This window comes from Cebus imitator, unplaced genomic scaffold (genome assembly GCF_001604975.1).
Source record: "Cebus imitator isolate Cc_AM_T3 unplaced genomic scaffold, Cebus_imitator-1.0 Scaffold4, whole genome shotgun sequence".
NCBI lineage: Eukaryota > Metazoa > Chordata > Mammalia > Primates > Cebidae > Cebus > Cebus imitator.
In genome coordinates, this window is record NW_016107319.1 from 15,834,949 (window position 1) to 15,850,158 (window position 15,210).

The 15,210-nt window shown below is 34.7% G+C and overlaps 1 protein-coding gene across 1 annotated transcript in view; it reads right to left on the reverse strand.

Moving 5' to 3' along the window:
- The window catches only part of LRBA (LPS responsive beige-like anchor protein), a 727,560-nt gene that overhangs the window by 392,263 nt on the left and 320,087 nt on the right, over positions 1 to 15,210 (reverse strand). The window contains exon 37 of the mRNA XM_037740751.1: positions 1,903 to 2,069. Coding sequence (XP_037596679.1) covers positions 1,903 to 2,069 — 167 coding nt within the window. The remainder of the gene's footprint in view (positions 1 to 1,902; positions 2,070 to 15,210) is intronic.

The window sequence follows — 15,210 nt, forward strand, 5'->3', positions numbered from 1 at the left end:
AAAATGTAAGATGCGATTTATAGAGAGGAGAATATTAATTTAATCCTATCAATTTTCTTTGTGATGGTACATCCTTTCTTGTTGTTATGAATTTAAAATGTACACATTAGGAAGCTAATAATTTGATAGGTATTTTCATTTGAGAGGAAAAAGTAAAAAATATTTTGTTCAGTGGATTTCCAGAAATATTAAAATTTCAAAATTTATTTCAATTGTTTCTGGCTTAATGAATAACAGAGTTGATGCCTTAGAACAACTCTATTACTGAAACACTAATTATTTTCAGATAAATACATTTCATGGTCCATTTAGCTCTCCAAGATATTTTATTACACCAAAATCACTTTAGGAAAACCATGTTTTCCATTTTGATACCACATGTATACTTTGCTATACAAAGGTATAGCTATCAACAGAAAGGATTCTGATCCCATCAAACTGACGCATGAAACGGTTGGCATAAGTTATCTAAAGGTTTTTATTTTAAAACGGCAAAACCTCTTAGGTGAAAAAAGTAACTTTTTAAAAAGATTCAGTAAATACATACTGAGTTCCCACTACAAGTGAAGCGCTATGCATCAGAGTAATATCCTGATTTATTCAGTATCTGATGTCAAAATGACACCAAATCTGTAATAATAAGGCACTATGAAGCTCTAAAACCCTCAATACAACACTCCACCATTGTCCCCTCCATGGGCTTTTAGATGTTGCAAGATAAAGCACCAGAGATCACTGACCCCATGAATGCATGTTATTTCCATGACCACTCTTGCACTTGCAGATTAACTGAAATAAGATTAAAACAAACAAACAAACATGGTTCCTGTTTTCTTTCCTTTTGCCCTCAAGACACTGACTTGCCTTTCTTCCTCTGAATATGAAAAATTAGGTACCCAGAAATATAATTCATTATATGTAAATATTCTTTGTAATAAACATCACATAACATATTTACTCTATATTAGTGAATAATTATTGAAGTTTACATTTCTAAAAGTTAAAATTGTTTTCTTTATCCTGGACAATTCCTAAAACTGGATTTTGATGTCTGATAGACACAAAAGTTGATTAAAACTCAAATGAAAGCAAATTACATTCCTACATAATATACAAGTAATTGACTATATTTGTTTTTGTTGTCTTCTAGAAAAAGTTACACAAAAATGAGAAATTAAAATATAATGTTTTCTAATGGGCAAATAAAATTTTTTGTCATTAACATTACTTAAAAGAGTCAACACATGCTTCTGAAATTTGTAGCATAAAATATTCCATGGAGGATAAATTTTATAATTTGTCCAAGTTCCTTAGTCTTGAAAAGCAATTTAATTATTTTGTTTCTAGAAAGTAGAATCAACAACAGCATGTCCTGTTTGGCTATTTTGAAAGAAGGTAGATTTACTGACTAAAATTTTAAAGGAGTCATTTTACCAAGTTTATCATCACAGTCCTGCAATTTGCAACATAAGAAAAAAAAACATTTTATTATATTTTCAAAATTATATTTTGAAAATATGGTTATTTTCAAAAAACAATAAAAGAGAGCATAGATTTTTAAAACAAAATGTTATACATGTATAAATTTGGCTATAAGTGTAGCTAGTAAGATAGTTTAAGACAGTTTAACTGCTTCCCTTAATAATTCATTTCAAAGGGAATAAATAGATAAAGCAAATATTATTTTGGAAGTAGTTGAGGAAACTGAAATATCTACAAAGATCCATAATTGTACGAATACTGATTTTCTCCTTCCCTTTTACTTTAAATTCATAGAGATGATGAAATACAAAATTAAATGACTCTCTTCTTCATCTGGCTTTGATCATATCCAAAGCCATTTATCTAAACCTAGGCCATCTACAGAAAATAAGTGGCCAAATCCTAAAGGTATCCTTTTACCTCATTGCAGAATTTCCCCAGGCTCCATGCTTGTCTGTGAGAATGTTGATAATTTTCTGGATTAGTTGAGTTGCTGTCACATGGTCACGATATTTTGCTGCTCTTATCAAATGATCACACATCTTCTCATCTTCTCGTTTGTCTGCAGAATACTGGGCACACAGTGACTTGGATAGAAAAAAAATTATTATAAAAATATGAAAAAAACTTTAAAATGCATTATGAAATAATCTTTACCCTAAGTCAAAACAGCCAAAAGTTTAAACCTACTTTCATATTTCTTATTAACCTAACTGACTGAGATTTAGTGATCTGCTATCTCAGTACAACATCCTACAATAATTTACTTCTCTGAAGTCAGTCAGGAGATATACTCAGAAGTGGTAAACATTGAAGTAGAGACCTGAACAACAAGAAGAGAAGACAGTCTTGTAAGAACCAGGAGCCCAGTATGACAAACAGCATGAAGTGAAGTTGCAAAGGACTTGAGATACAGTGAATAAGGAGAATAATCTTAAGAAATTATTTTCAAAATGCAGGCCAGGGCTACATCATTTGTATTAGGGTAAGGAGTTTAGATTGTATTCAAAGGTGATGGGATCCCAGTGGTAAATCTGGTGAAGTGAAGAGATCAATTTACATATTAAAATGATCATCCAGCTGCTATTTAGAGAATACATTGTAGTAAGACAAGAAAAGTGAAGTGGGCAGACAGTAATGAGGCTACTGCAGAGGGCCAGAAAAGAGACAATAGCAGCTCACAACAGTAAACTGAGCCAGTTCTAAACACCTTTAGAACATGAAACAGTTTTGTCTTTTCAGTCCTAGCAAAATGTACCAAGAGCACTGGGATTCACTGGGATCTTATTTAAAAGGCAGAGTCTCAGGTCCCACCCCAAATTTATTCAATTTGTGTTTGAATTTTAATACCCACGAGATTTACATACATTAAATTTTAATTTCCATGAGATGTATATTAAAAAAAACCTTAGAATTACTTCTCAGTAATCAGATACACTATAATTGCTAGTTTCCAAAATGCTTATTTCTCTTTATTTTGGAATTCAGATACTTGTGGTGTAATGTTTGTGATGGTGTACTTAAGGCTCTGTTTAAAATAAGTAAACAAAGATGGATGTAAATGTGGTCCTTTGTTCTATTCACAGTGTCTACTAGAGTCCTCCCCTTAACTTCAAAATCTAAGTTCACAAATACATACATACATACACACACACACACACACACACACACACACACACACCCTCTGATAGATAAGTAACATACACCTGTTGTTGGAACAAATATCACTAGTTTACATACAGAAGATACAATGTGGATGCATGCCTGCCTTTCCTACAGTATACTAGTTTTGTTAGATTGCTGCCACACACTACTCCCACCACCACCCTAGCAACAAACAGGAGTCCTGATTGTCCTAAACTAATCAGGGTAATAATCACACACACACTGACAAACTGGATTAGGGAAAGGCACTTGATGAAACTGGTATAGTTAGGGCAAAGTTCAAGTTTTTGTTGGATAGTTAGTTTCCTCCTTCCTCTCAGAGTATAAAAGCAGCAGCACACAACTCTAGGAGTGATGGAAGCTCTCTGTACCATGAGGGAAGCTGGCCTGATGATACAGCCAAAATGAGAGCAGAACTATGAAAACTGTAGAAAAATAGAGCTTATTCCAGGTGAAATAATGAACTTCCAGATCAATCAAATTCTAAAGATTAGCCTACCTTCAGACTTCCTATGACACTATTTAAAGACTTTTATAAGAGCCAATAAACACCTGCTCATTGTAAACCAACACAAAACTCCAAAAAATTGATTTTCTGTTCCTTACACCAAAAGCAACCCAAAAGATATGGTGTATATGTACATGCATAAAGAATCAAATATCTTAGTCTGTGCAAAACACTATGCTAGGGAGATGAAAAGCTGAATTTAATGAGGCAGGAATTCTAGGATTTATTCTTGGGGGTAAATAAAAGAAACCTTTAAAGCAAAGGCAAGTCAGAAAAACATGAATCAATTTCAGGGAGGGACAAAGCAAGAGAGTTTGACCCTAGTACAAAATACAGGTAGAAAGAGTAACAGACTGAAGAAATTCCAAAATAAAGAATGAGTATAGAAAAAAGTCAGAAGAATCATAACCTATATGAATGACTACAAGAATGGGAAGCAAAACAAAAACCAGATTACATTATCACCCTTGATAATATATCCTGTCAGTCTTGATCAATTCACTCATTTGCCTCTTTAGGTCTAAATCTCCTCATCTGCAATATTAGGAGATTATATTAGATCTAAGATTGTGTCAATCTGCCAATCAGAAGATTCTAGGCAACTTCTGTGAGGGTACTTGAGAGCACCTGAGTACAAATTCTGAGAGATGTACACTGGTAAGGGCAAACAATTTATTTAGTCTAACCAATAATGTGGAGAAAATAAATCCTTCTGAGAACTAGATTAATTGATGAGAAATTAAAAGCAAATTTCATATACTATATTTTTTAAAAAGATTAACCCAAGCAAACCACAGAAGAGTTGTCTGTCAAAAACATAATTTGAGCAAATAAAAAAAAAGATTAAGAAATATATGAAAGAGCAGTAGTTTACGTGAAGATAACTAGGAAATTACTTCATTGTAACGAAAACGTTAACTGATATACCATATTTTTATATACTCACTGAAGAACTGAGAAGCATTCTATAGCTTATTTCATATCTAGCCCAACCATACACTAAAACAAATAGTGCAAAATGAAAGACATTTACAGAACTGTAAATGTTCAGCATTCTCTACTATGTCCATATCTGCCCTTGTCTAACTTTACCTAAGAGGAAATTCAAATCTACTGGTGAAATTTGGAAAATCATTGGTTTCTAAAATGCTATGACATACCACATACCTTCATATTAAACACTATGAAGAGTACCCGAAAATACATTATTAAATATCCTATCATTTTGATCTCTTATTATTATAATTTAACATCAAATCATATTTTGTAAACATTTGATAAGCTATTGAAGTATGCCCAAAAAGGCGTAATTCTAAAAACAAGGGCTCAAGGTAAGCTAAATGGTAAAATGGTTTAAAGTGTTCTTTAATGGATCCTTCTTTACAATTTGAACAGCAACTTTTCATATCTGACATAAAATCTATAGATATAAATCACATTAAAGGGCTATTCTTTCCTGATTATCAATCTCTGTCTCTTTGTGGAACATTAGGGTCACATCTGACCTAAACAAATGATAAAAGAAAACCAAAAAAGAATGTTTCATACAGATAATAATGAACTTGTAACTATTTTTTAATGTTTTATAATTTAATTTGAAGAGGTTCTTATTTAAAAACCAATAATAAATTCTGTGTATGATATATCATTCAAAGTCAAGTAGAGTTAAGAAATATTTACTTTAGGATCAAATACATATTACTTATTTGTAGTACACATATTTGTGTACGTACATGTACCTGTATTTAAAGCTTAACTGGAGGTATAAGAGACCTTAACAAAAATTGCTATTTGTCAGTAACATAAACAGTCAGATCTAAACCTTTATTCAACTTTATTTTAGGCAGATTTTTTATGTTTTATATCAACTTCTCTGTTTTCCTATTCTAAGCACTATATAAGCTAGATAATATAACAACACAACATGGCCACAAAATATTTGAGTCTAAAAAGAAAAAAATAAGCATTTTGAGAACAATTTGATTATACTTGATTATTGCTAAAGAAACCTAAGATGTATAACCCTAGAATGAAGAAACTCAATATCAAAGTTGAGAAAACTCCTCAGAAGAAATTTAGTCACTCTCAGTAAAAAGGCAAAGTGACCATTTTAGCCCTTTAAATGTAAATGAATAGAAACAATATTTAATCTTTCCTTCCAGGTGTCATGGCTGCACCTAATTTTACTATTCATCCTTTGAAATGAAAATAAGAGAGGACACAAACAAATGGAAAAACATTCCATGCTCAGGGATAGAAAGAATCAATATCGTGAAAATGGCCATACTGACAAAAGTAATTTACAGATGCAATGCTATTGCCATCAAGCTACCATTGACTTTCTTCACAGAATTAGAAAAAACTACTTTAAATATCATCTGAAACCAAAAAAGAGCCGGTATAGCCAAGACAATTCCAAGCAAAAAGAACAAAGCTGGAGGCATCACGCTACCTGAGTTCAAACTATACTATAAGGCTACAGTAACCAAAACAGCATGATACAGGTAGCAAAACAGATATACAGATGAATGGAACAGAACAGAGGCCTCAGAAATAACACCATACATCTACAACCATCTGATCTTTGACAAACCTGACAAAAACAAGCAATGTGGAAAGGATTCCCTGTTTAATAAATGGTATTGGGACGATTGGCTAGTGATAAGCAGAAAACTGAAACTGGACCCCTTCCTTACACATTATACAAAAATTAACTCAAGATGGATTAAAGATTTAAACATAAGACCTAAAACCATAAAAACCCTAGAAGAAAACCTAGGCACTATCATTCAGGACATAGGTATGGGCAAAGACTTCATAGTGACTAAAGCACCAAAGGCAACTGCTAAGAAAAAGCCAAAATTGACAAATGAAATCTAATTAAAGAGCTTCTGCACAGCAAAAGAAACTACCATCAGAGTGAACAGGCAACCTAAAGAATGGGAGAAAATTTTTGCAATCTATCCATCTGACAAAGGGCTACTATCCAGAATCTACAAGAAACTTAAACAAATTTACAAGGAAAAACAACCCCATCAAAAAGTGGGCAAAGGATATGAACTATTTACATACGGAAGACTTTTCAAAAGGAGACATTTATGCAGCCAACAAACATGAAAAAATGCCCATCATCACTGGTCATTAGAGAAATGCAAATCAAACCACAGTGAGATACATTTCACGTCAGTTAGAATGGTGATCATTAAAAAGTCAGGAGACAACAGATGCTAGAGAGGATGTGGAGAAATAAGAATGCTTTTACACTGTTGGTGGGAGTGTAAATTAGTTTAGCCATTGTGGAAGATACTGTGGTGATTCCTCAAGGATCTAGAACTAGAAATATCATTTGACCCAGCAATCCCGTTACTGGATATATACCTAAAGGATTATGAATCATTCTACTATAAAGACATGTGCACATGTGTATTTATTGCAGAACTATTCACAATAGCAAAGATGTGGAAACAACCCAAATGCCCATCAATGATAGACTAGATAAAGAAAATGTGGCACATATACGCCATGAAATACTATGCAGCCATAAAAAAAGAATAAGTTCATTCATATCTTTTCCAAGGACATAGATGAAGCTGGAAACCATCATTCTCAGCAAACTAACACAGGAATAAAAAATCAAACATCACATGTTCTCATTCATAAGTAGGAGTTCAACAATGAGAACATATGGGCACAGGGAGGAGTACATCACACACTAGGGCCTGTTGGAGGCTAGAGGAGAAGGGGAGGGATAGCATTAGGAGAAATACCTAATGTAGATGACAGGTTGATGGGTACATCAAACCATCAAGGCACACGTATACCTATGTAACAAACCTGCACATTCTCCACATGTATCCCAGAACTTAAAGTAAAATAAATAAATAAAATTTTTTAAAGTCCCAAAAGATTTTTAAAAAATAGAAATGGAAAATGTTAATAGACATATTCTCTATTAAAGAAATTGAATTCAACTAAAACTTTACCACAAAGAAATCTCAGGCCCACATGGTTGTATCAGTAAATTCCACCAAACATTTAACACAAAATAATACCAAGGCCGGGCATATGGCTCATTCCTGTCATGGCTCACAGTTAGGGGGGCTGTGACGGGAGGATCACCTGAGCATAGGAGTTGGAAACCAGCCTGAGCAACATGGTGAAACCCCACAGCCAAATAAATACAAAAATTAGCCAGGTGGCATGTACCTGCAGGCCCAGCTAGTTGGGAGGCTGAGGTGGGAGGATGGCTTGAGCACAGGAGGCAGAGGTTGAAGCAAGCCAACATCATGCCACTGAATTCCAGCCTGGGTGAGAGACCCAGGCTTTGTCTCCAAAAATTTACAATAGCATGAAAAATATGAAATACTTAGCTATATTGTAAAATGTACACAGATCTATAAAAAATAAAACTAAGATAAATTAAGAAGCTAAATAAATGAATATACAATTTATATATATAAAATATACAGTTTATAAATTTAAAGATTCAATATTTTAAAAATTGATTTTATATATTCAACAGTCTTAATTTAAAAATTTTAGTAATTTTTATAAATACTGAAAAGCTGATTCTAAAACGTATATAAAAATAGAAGGTAGGCCAGGCACAGTGGCTCACACCTATAATCTCAGCACTTTGGGAGGTGGAGGTGGGTGGATCACGAGGTCAGGAGATCAAGACCATCCTGACCAACATGATGAAACCCCGTTTCTACTAAAAATACAAAAAAATTAACTGGGCATGGTGATGCGTGCCTGTCATCCGAACTACTCAGGAGGCTGCGGCAGGAGAATCGCTTGAACCAGGGAGTAGGAGGTTGCAGTGAGCCGAGATCACACCACTGCATTCCAGCCTGGCAACAGAGTGTGATTCTGTATCTAACAGAAAACAAAACAGAAGATAATAATAGCAAAACAGCTTTAGAAAACAAAGTTGTGCTGGGCACAGTGGCTCATGCCTGTAATCCCGGCACTTTGGGAGGCTGAGGCGGATGTATCATGAGGTCAAGAGTTCGATACCAGCCTGGCCAACACAGTGAAACCCTGTCTCTACTAAGAATACAAAAATTAGCTGGGTGTTGTGGCAAGCACCAGTAATCCCAGCTACTCGGGAGGCTGAGGCAAGAGAATCACTTGAACCCAGGAGGTGAAGGTTGCAATGAGCCAAGGGCACACCACTGCATTCCGGCCTGGGAGACACAGTAAGACTCCATCTCAAAAAAGGAAAAAAGAAAAAAAAGAAAAAAAGTTGTATGACTTTACACCCTTCCAGCCATACTATAAAACTAGAAATAAAGTGCACTGGTTATTAGATGAAGAAAGAGACGACAAAATGAAGAGACAACTGGTACTGAAACACCTGGCTATTCACATAAGGAAAAAAAAAGAATAATCTTTTCTTTCACCTAATAGCATACAAAAAAATATTTAATTCAAACTAGATCAAAGACATAAATCTAAAAGTTAAAACTATAACATTTCCAAAACACAACAGCAGAAATTTTTTTACAACTTTGGGATAGGCAGTGTTCTTTGAATGGACAGCATAACACTAAGCATGGAAGAAAATCACAAAAATTTGAAAACTGACAAAATAAACTTTCAAAATTTAAAACACCTGTTCTTTAAAAGAACCATTTATAAAATGAAAGGTAAGCCACACATTTAACATACATATAACTGACAAATGAATTCTTTATAGAATGTAGACAAACTAATTAAAAATTATAAGCAGAGGATTTGAACAGGCATTTCACAAAAAATACACAAATGGCTAATAAGCACATGAGAAGATGACTAGTTAGTAGAGAAATGCAAATAAAAATCATAATAAGCTATCACTAAACACCCATTAGACAAGCTGAAATTTAAAAGAGCTGCAATATCAAGCACTGATAAGGACATGAAACAACTGGAACTCTCATATCTGCCTTGCTGGTTGAACCGTAAAGTCATCAACTACTTTTGAAAATAGTTTGTCAATTTCTTGTCAGCTTAAACATACACATACAATAGCATATAGCAATTCCACTCCTAGGTATTTCCTCAAAAGGAATAAGAACATATTTCTACAAAAATAACTTGCATGAAAATGCCCCTAGTGCATTTAGTCATAAAAGCCAAACACTGAAAACAACCCAGTATCTGCCTATAGCTGAATGGATAAACAAAATAATTCAACTTAATTAAAAAAAACCAATAATACACACAACAATGTAAACAAATAGCAAAAAGTTTACGCTGACCAAAATAATCTAGAGTACCTGCTGCTTGATTCTATTAATATAAAATTTTATAGCAGATGAAACTATCTATAATAACAGAAATCAGATCACTGGTTGTCTGGGATTGCATATGAGTACATGGAGTGGAGCTGGACACAGTGGATCACAAGTGAATTCTCTAGGATGACAGAAATTTCCTATATCTTGATTGTAATGGTGACAGAGGTATAAACCGTTATCAAAACTCCCCAAACAGTATATTTAAAATTTTATTGCATACAAACTATACTTCAATAAAATTTATTTAAGAAGCTTTTGTTTATTTTTTCAGACAGGATTTCACTCTATTGCCTAGGCTAGCGTGCAGGGGCATGATCTTGGCTCACTACAACCTCAATCTCTTGGGTTCAAGCAATCTTTCCATCCCAATCCCCCAAGTACCTGGGACTAGAGGCACACATCACCAAGCCCATGTAATTTTTTCTATTTTTGGAGAGATGAGGTCTCATTATGTTGGCCAAGCTAGTCTCAAACTCCTGAGTGCAAGCAATCCACTCACCTCGGCCTCCCAAGCATGAGCCACCACACCCAGCAAGAAGTTTTTAAAAACTGAATAGACAAGGCATAGGCAGAGAAAGCAGTTAAAATACTCACACCAAAAAATAAGCTCATATAGCAAATAGGTAAATACCTTCTACAAATCAATGAGGAAGAGACAGATAACCAATAAGAAACTGGGTAAGAGAGCAACAACACGTAGATCACAAAAGTAAGAAATAAATAATATATAACAAGCAGGAGAAAAAATAGACTCAATTCTTTTTTTTTTTCTTTTTTGAGATGGAGTTTTGCTCTTTGTTGCCCAGGCAGGCTGGAGTGCAGCTGTGTGATCTAGGCTTACTGCAACCTCCACCTCCTGGGTTCAAGCAATTCTCCTGTCTCAGCCTCCCAAGTAGCTGGAATTACAGGCCATCAAGCCTGGCTAATTTTTGTATTTTTAGTAGAGACAGGGTTTCACCATGTTGGCCAGGTTGGTCTCTAACTCCTGACCTCAGGTGATCCACCCAACGCGGGCTCCCAAAGTGCTGGGATTACAGACATGAGCCATCATGCTGGCCAAGTCAATTCTTTTAAAAATTCAAAATAAACATACAACTACCAGAATGCCAATATAAAAATCACCAGTCAATTGTTGATGAGAATGCTGACCAATAAGAACTCTACACTGAAGCAGAGTGGTATACACTTTTGCAACATAGTGTGCCAATATTTATTAAAAGTGAAAATATGAACATTTTATATGCATGACGAAGTGCACCAAACATATAAAATGTTCACAGTACATTATTCATAATAGCTAAACACTAAAAACAACCCAACAAAAGAGATTATTTAAAAACTAATGTACAAATTCATAGTAGCTAAAAATTGGAAATAATCCAATTGCTTATCAACAGTACAAAGAGATAATGAACAGCTAGCAGTCTCTATATAATGGAATGCTATGTAGTAATGAAAATAGAATTGAAAACTGTTAGAATATAATTAAATTTTAGAAACATAATGTTGAAATCAAAATTCCAGATTAAAATACATATTTTATAATTCCATTTATATAAGGGTCAAAAATTAGGCAAGACATTATAGTGCTAAAAAAAAAAACCATACTTAAGTTTTGAAAGAAAAAACAAAAACAAATATCAATCACAGGATTTAGAACAGTGGTTACCTAAACAGAGGAGAAAGGGGTTGTGATTGGAAGGCTAGAAGACTACTCACAAACTCTTTGTTTCAGTATCACAGAAAAATTAATAATGTTAAATACACACTGTTTCTGAAATTAGGTTTTCAGAGTAATATGTTTTGTTTTATTTTGTTTTGTTTTGTTTTGTCTTGAGACGGAGTCCCACCCTGTCGCCAGGCTAGAGTGCAGTGGTGCAATCTCAGTTCACTGCAACCTCCACCCCCTAGGTTCAAGAGATTCTCCTGCCTCAGTCTCCTGAGTCACTGGGACTACAGGTGTGTGCCACCTCACCCAGGTAATTTTTGTATTTTTGGTAGAGATGGGGTTTCACCATGTTAGCCAGTATGGTCTCCATCTCCTGACCTCATGATCTGCCCACCTTGGCCTCCCAAAGTGCTGGGATTACAGGCATGAGCCACCGTGCCCAGCCCAGAGTAATATGTTTTTTAAGAAATAAGTTGTCAAAAGCAAATTTTTATTAAGTTTGCAATTCAGTTCTCATTAAGTTTTAAAATAAAAATATATTACAATTTAATGCTAAAATAGCAAGCCATTTTCCTAAGTTAATAATGTTTAATGTTAATTAAACAGTTTATGTGTGTTGGTCCCACAAGTTTTCTATTTAAAACCTCTTTTAAAGACTTTTAAAATAAATATACACTTGCTTTTAAAAACAAAGAATAAGGACATAAAAGAAAAAAAAAATGTCTCTCTTCTACTTGCTCCCTGTTTGGTCAGTTGCTTTCTACAGAGGCAGTCACTGTTTAGAGTAAGATGTGACTCTTATATAATGGAATCAAACTGTATATCATTCGATGTCAGGACCTTCTTTCTTTTACATGGCTACAAACAGATTATTACATTTTTAGTTAACCAAGCATTGTTTCTGCTAAACACATTTAAGTGTAGTACTTTACCTCTCAATTTGCCTCAAAATACTTACACTGTACTTACACTATAAACTACCTGTCTCACTGAAAATAATTTAAAAGTGAAATCACCTCAGTGACAATAAATGAAGAAGTTTCTGAGCATTCACTTTTGGAAGTCTTTGTATTTGATCCCTTACCTTAGATTTAAAGTATGATCTTTAAAAAAAGAAAAGAAAAGAAAGCTATTTACAGAAACCTCAGAAAGACTCATTGAAAGGACAGAAAAATGAAAGCTTAAAAATCTCAACAGCAAACAAAAGTCAACCAATGACAATGTGTGACAGCCACCTTTAATTCTGAAGTGATTTCTCTGTCACACAACGACTCAAACTATTGATTTCTCTCAGCATGAAAACGCCTAAGCCAATGAAACAGATAGAGCAGCATCTCCCTCCTCCCTTCTCCCCGCACCCCCATAACAGCATTCAAGGTTAAAACAGGCAGAACACTTATCAAAGTATCTCTTCCATTTCTTCTTGTTTTAATAGACTGGATAAAACATGTTGGGTTCTTATCTTTACCAACTATAGTCCTCGGACAATATTTTTAAATAATTTGAAGATTAATATACATTCTTCTTTTCTTTTGCTTTACACTTTCAGTAATAAAAAACTTGTTTCAAAATGCTTTTATATTTTTTTCTGAGAACTCTGAAGAGAAGTATATATAATATTTGTAAAAACAAGCTACCACTAAGAAGACTTGTGTGTCAAATCCACTCATAATATTTTGTTTTCATTATTTCTTTAGAGTACTTATTAACAATAAAACCCATAAGTACGTAAGCATCTTCCAAAAACACAAGGTGAATCCTTCAACAATGCAAACATATATCATACATCTGTTTGGAAAATAAAGTAAAATGTGACTGGTATCTGTGTTCAAGAAAATTATAACAACATAAAATGTAAGCAAAGGATAGGGTTGATATCAAATAATTATATTTTACAATTATAATATGAGACAAAAATAAGAGTCAGCTCTCTGTATCCTCAGGTTCTACATCCACAGATTCAATCAAACTTATTGTTTTATTTTGTTTTAGAGTCAGGGTTTCACATGTCACCCAGGCTGGAGTGCAGTGACATAACAACTCACTGCAGCCTCAGCCTCCCAGGTTCACACAATCCCCCCACGTCAGCTTCATGAGTAACTGGGACTACACGCACACATCACTATTGCCAGCTAATATTTTTCTGCAGAGACAGGGTCTCTCAATGTTGGTCAGGCTAGTCTCAAACTCCTGGCCTCAAGTGATCCTCCTGCCTGAGTCTCCCAAAGTTCTGGGATTGTAAGTGTGAGCCACTGCACAAGGCCTTGACCAATTTTTGATCTGCATTAGTCCTGGAACCAGTTCCCCATGGATCCAAAGGGATGGCTATATACCTTCACAAAATATTATGTATAAATGGTTACACAGAGAGGCAAAATTAAGAAGCTTTAATTTCTTAAGCTTTACTTTTTGCTAATGTACAAATGTGTTAGAGGATCTTAAGCAAATCCTACCATCTTTTAACTCTACCTAACCAATGGATTTTTTAGAGCATAAAAAACTAGAGTCTTTTAGTCATATTAACAAGGTTTCCTACTTATGAGTAAATATATTTACTACTACAAATAGGTAAATCTTACACTTACAAGGCTGGACATGGTGGCTCACACCTGTAATCCCAGCACTTCAGGAGGCTGAGGTGAGCAGATTTCTTGAGGTCAGGAGTTCAAGACCAGCCTGGGCAACATGGCAAAGTCCTATCTCTACAAAAAATGCAAAACTCAGCTGGGTGTTGTGGCATGCACTGGTAGTCCCAGCTACTTGGGAGGATGAGATGGGAGGATTGCTTGAATCCAGGAGGTTAGGCTACGGTTAGCCATAATTGGGCCACTGCTTCAGCCTGTGTCACAGAGTGAGACCCTGTCTCAAAAACCAAAAAGAAAAAAAAAATGCAAATAAAAGTAGTTCAAGAACAGCATGAAAGCCAGAAAGAGAAAAGCAATTATGTATAAAAATCATAATAATGTAGTTAAGAGCACCAACTCTAGAGCTAGATGACTTAAGTTTTAACTCTTGGCTTTGATACATTCATGCTTAAGCAAGTTATTTGAAACCCTGTGCCTCAGTTTCCTCACATAAAAAAGGTGATGATGTGGTATGCTTTTCAGTAGGATCAAGAATAGACATAAAACATTTAGAACATTGTCAGTCATATAACAGTAATACCTAACTTATTGTAGGCTTAATTGTGATGTAATCAAATTACATAACAAATAGTCTGTCTTCCAGCATCTCAGAGTAGTTTAGTAAAATAAATGTGACATGAGATAGAAATAAACAATGTGATAACTGCTCAAAGAGTTATATACAGTATATTTGGAAAGAGAGAAAAAGAAGGAACTATTAAGAATCAGGGAGAGGCTGGGCACAGTGGCTCATGTCTGTAATCCTGGGACTTTGGGAGGCTGAGGCAGGCAAATGAATAGCTTGCACTCAGGAGTTCAAGATCAGACTAGGCAATATGGCAAAGCCCCATCTTTACAAAAAAAATAAAAAATAAAAAAAATTAGCCACACATGGTGGCATGTATCTGTAGTCCCAGTTACTTGGGAAGCTGGGGGCGGGGAAGATTGCTTGAGCCCAGGAGGTCGAGGCTGCAGTGA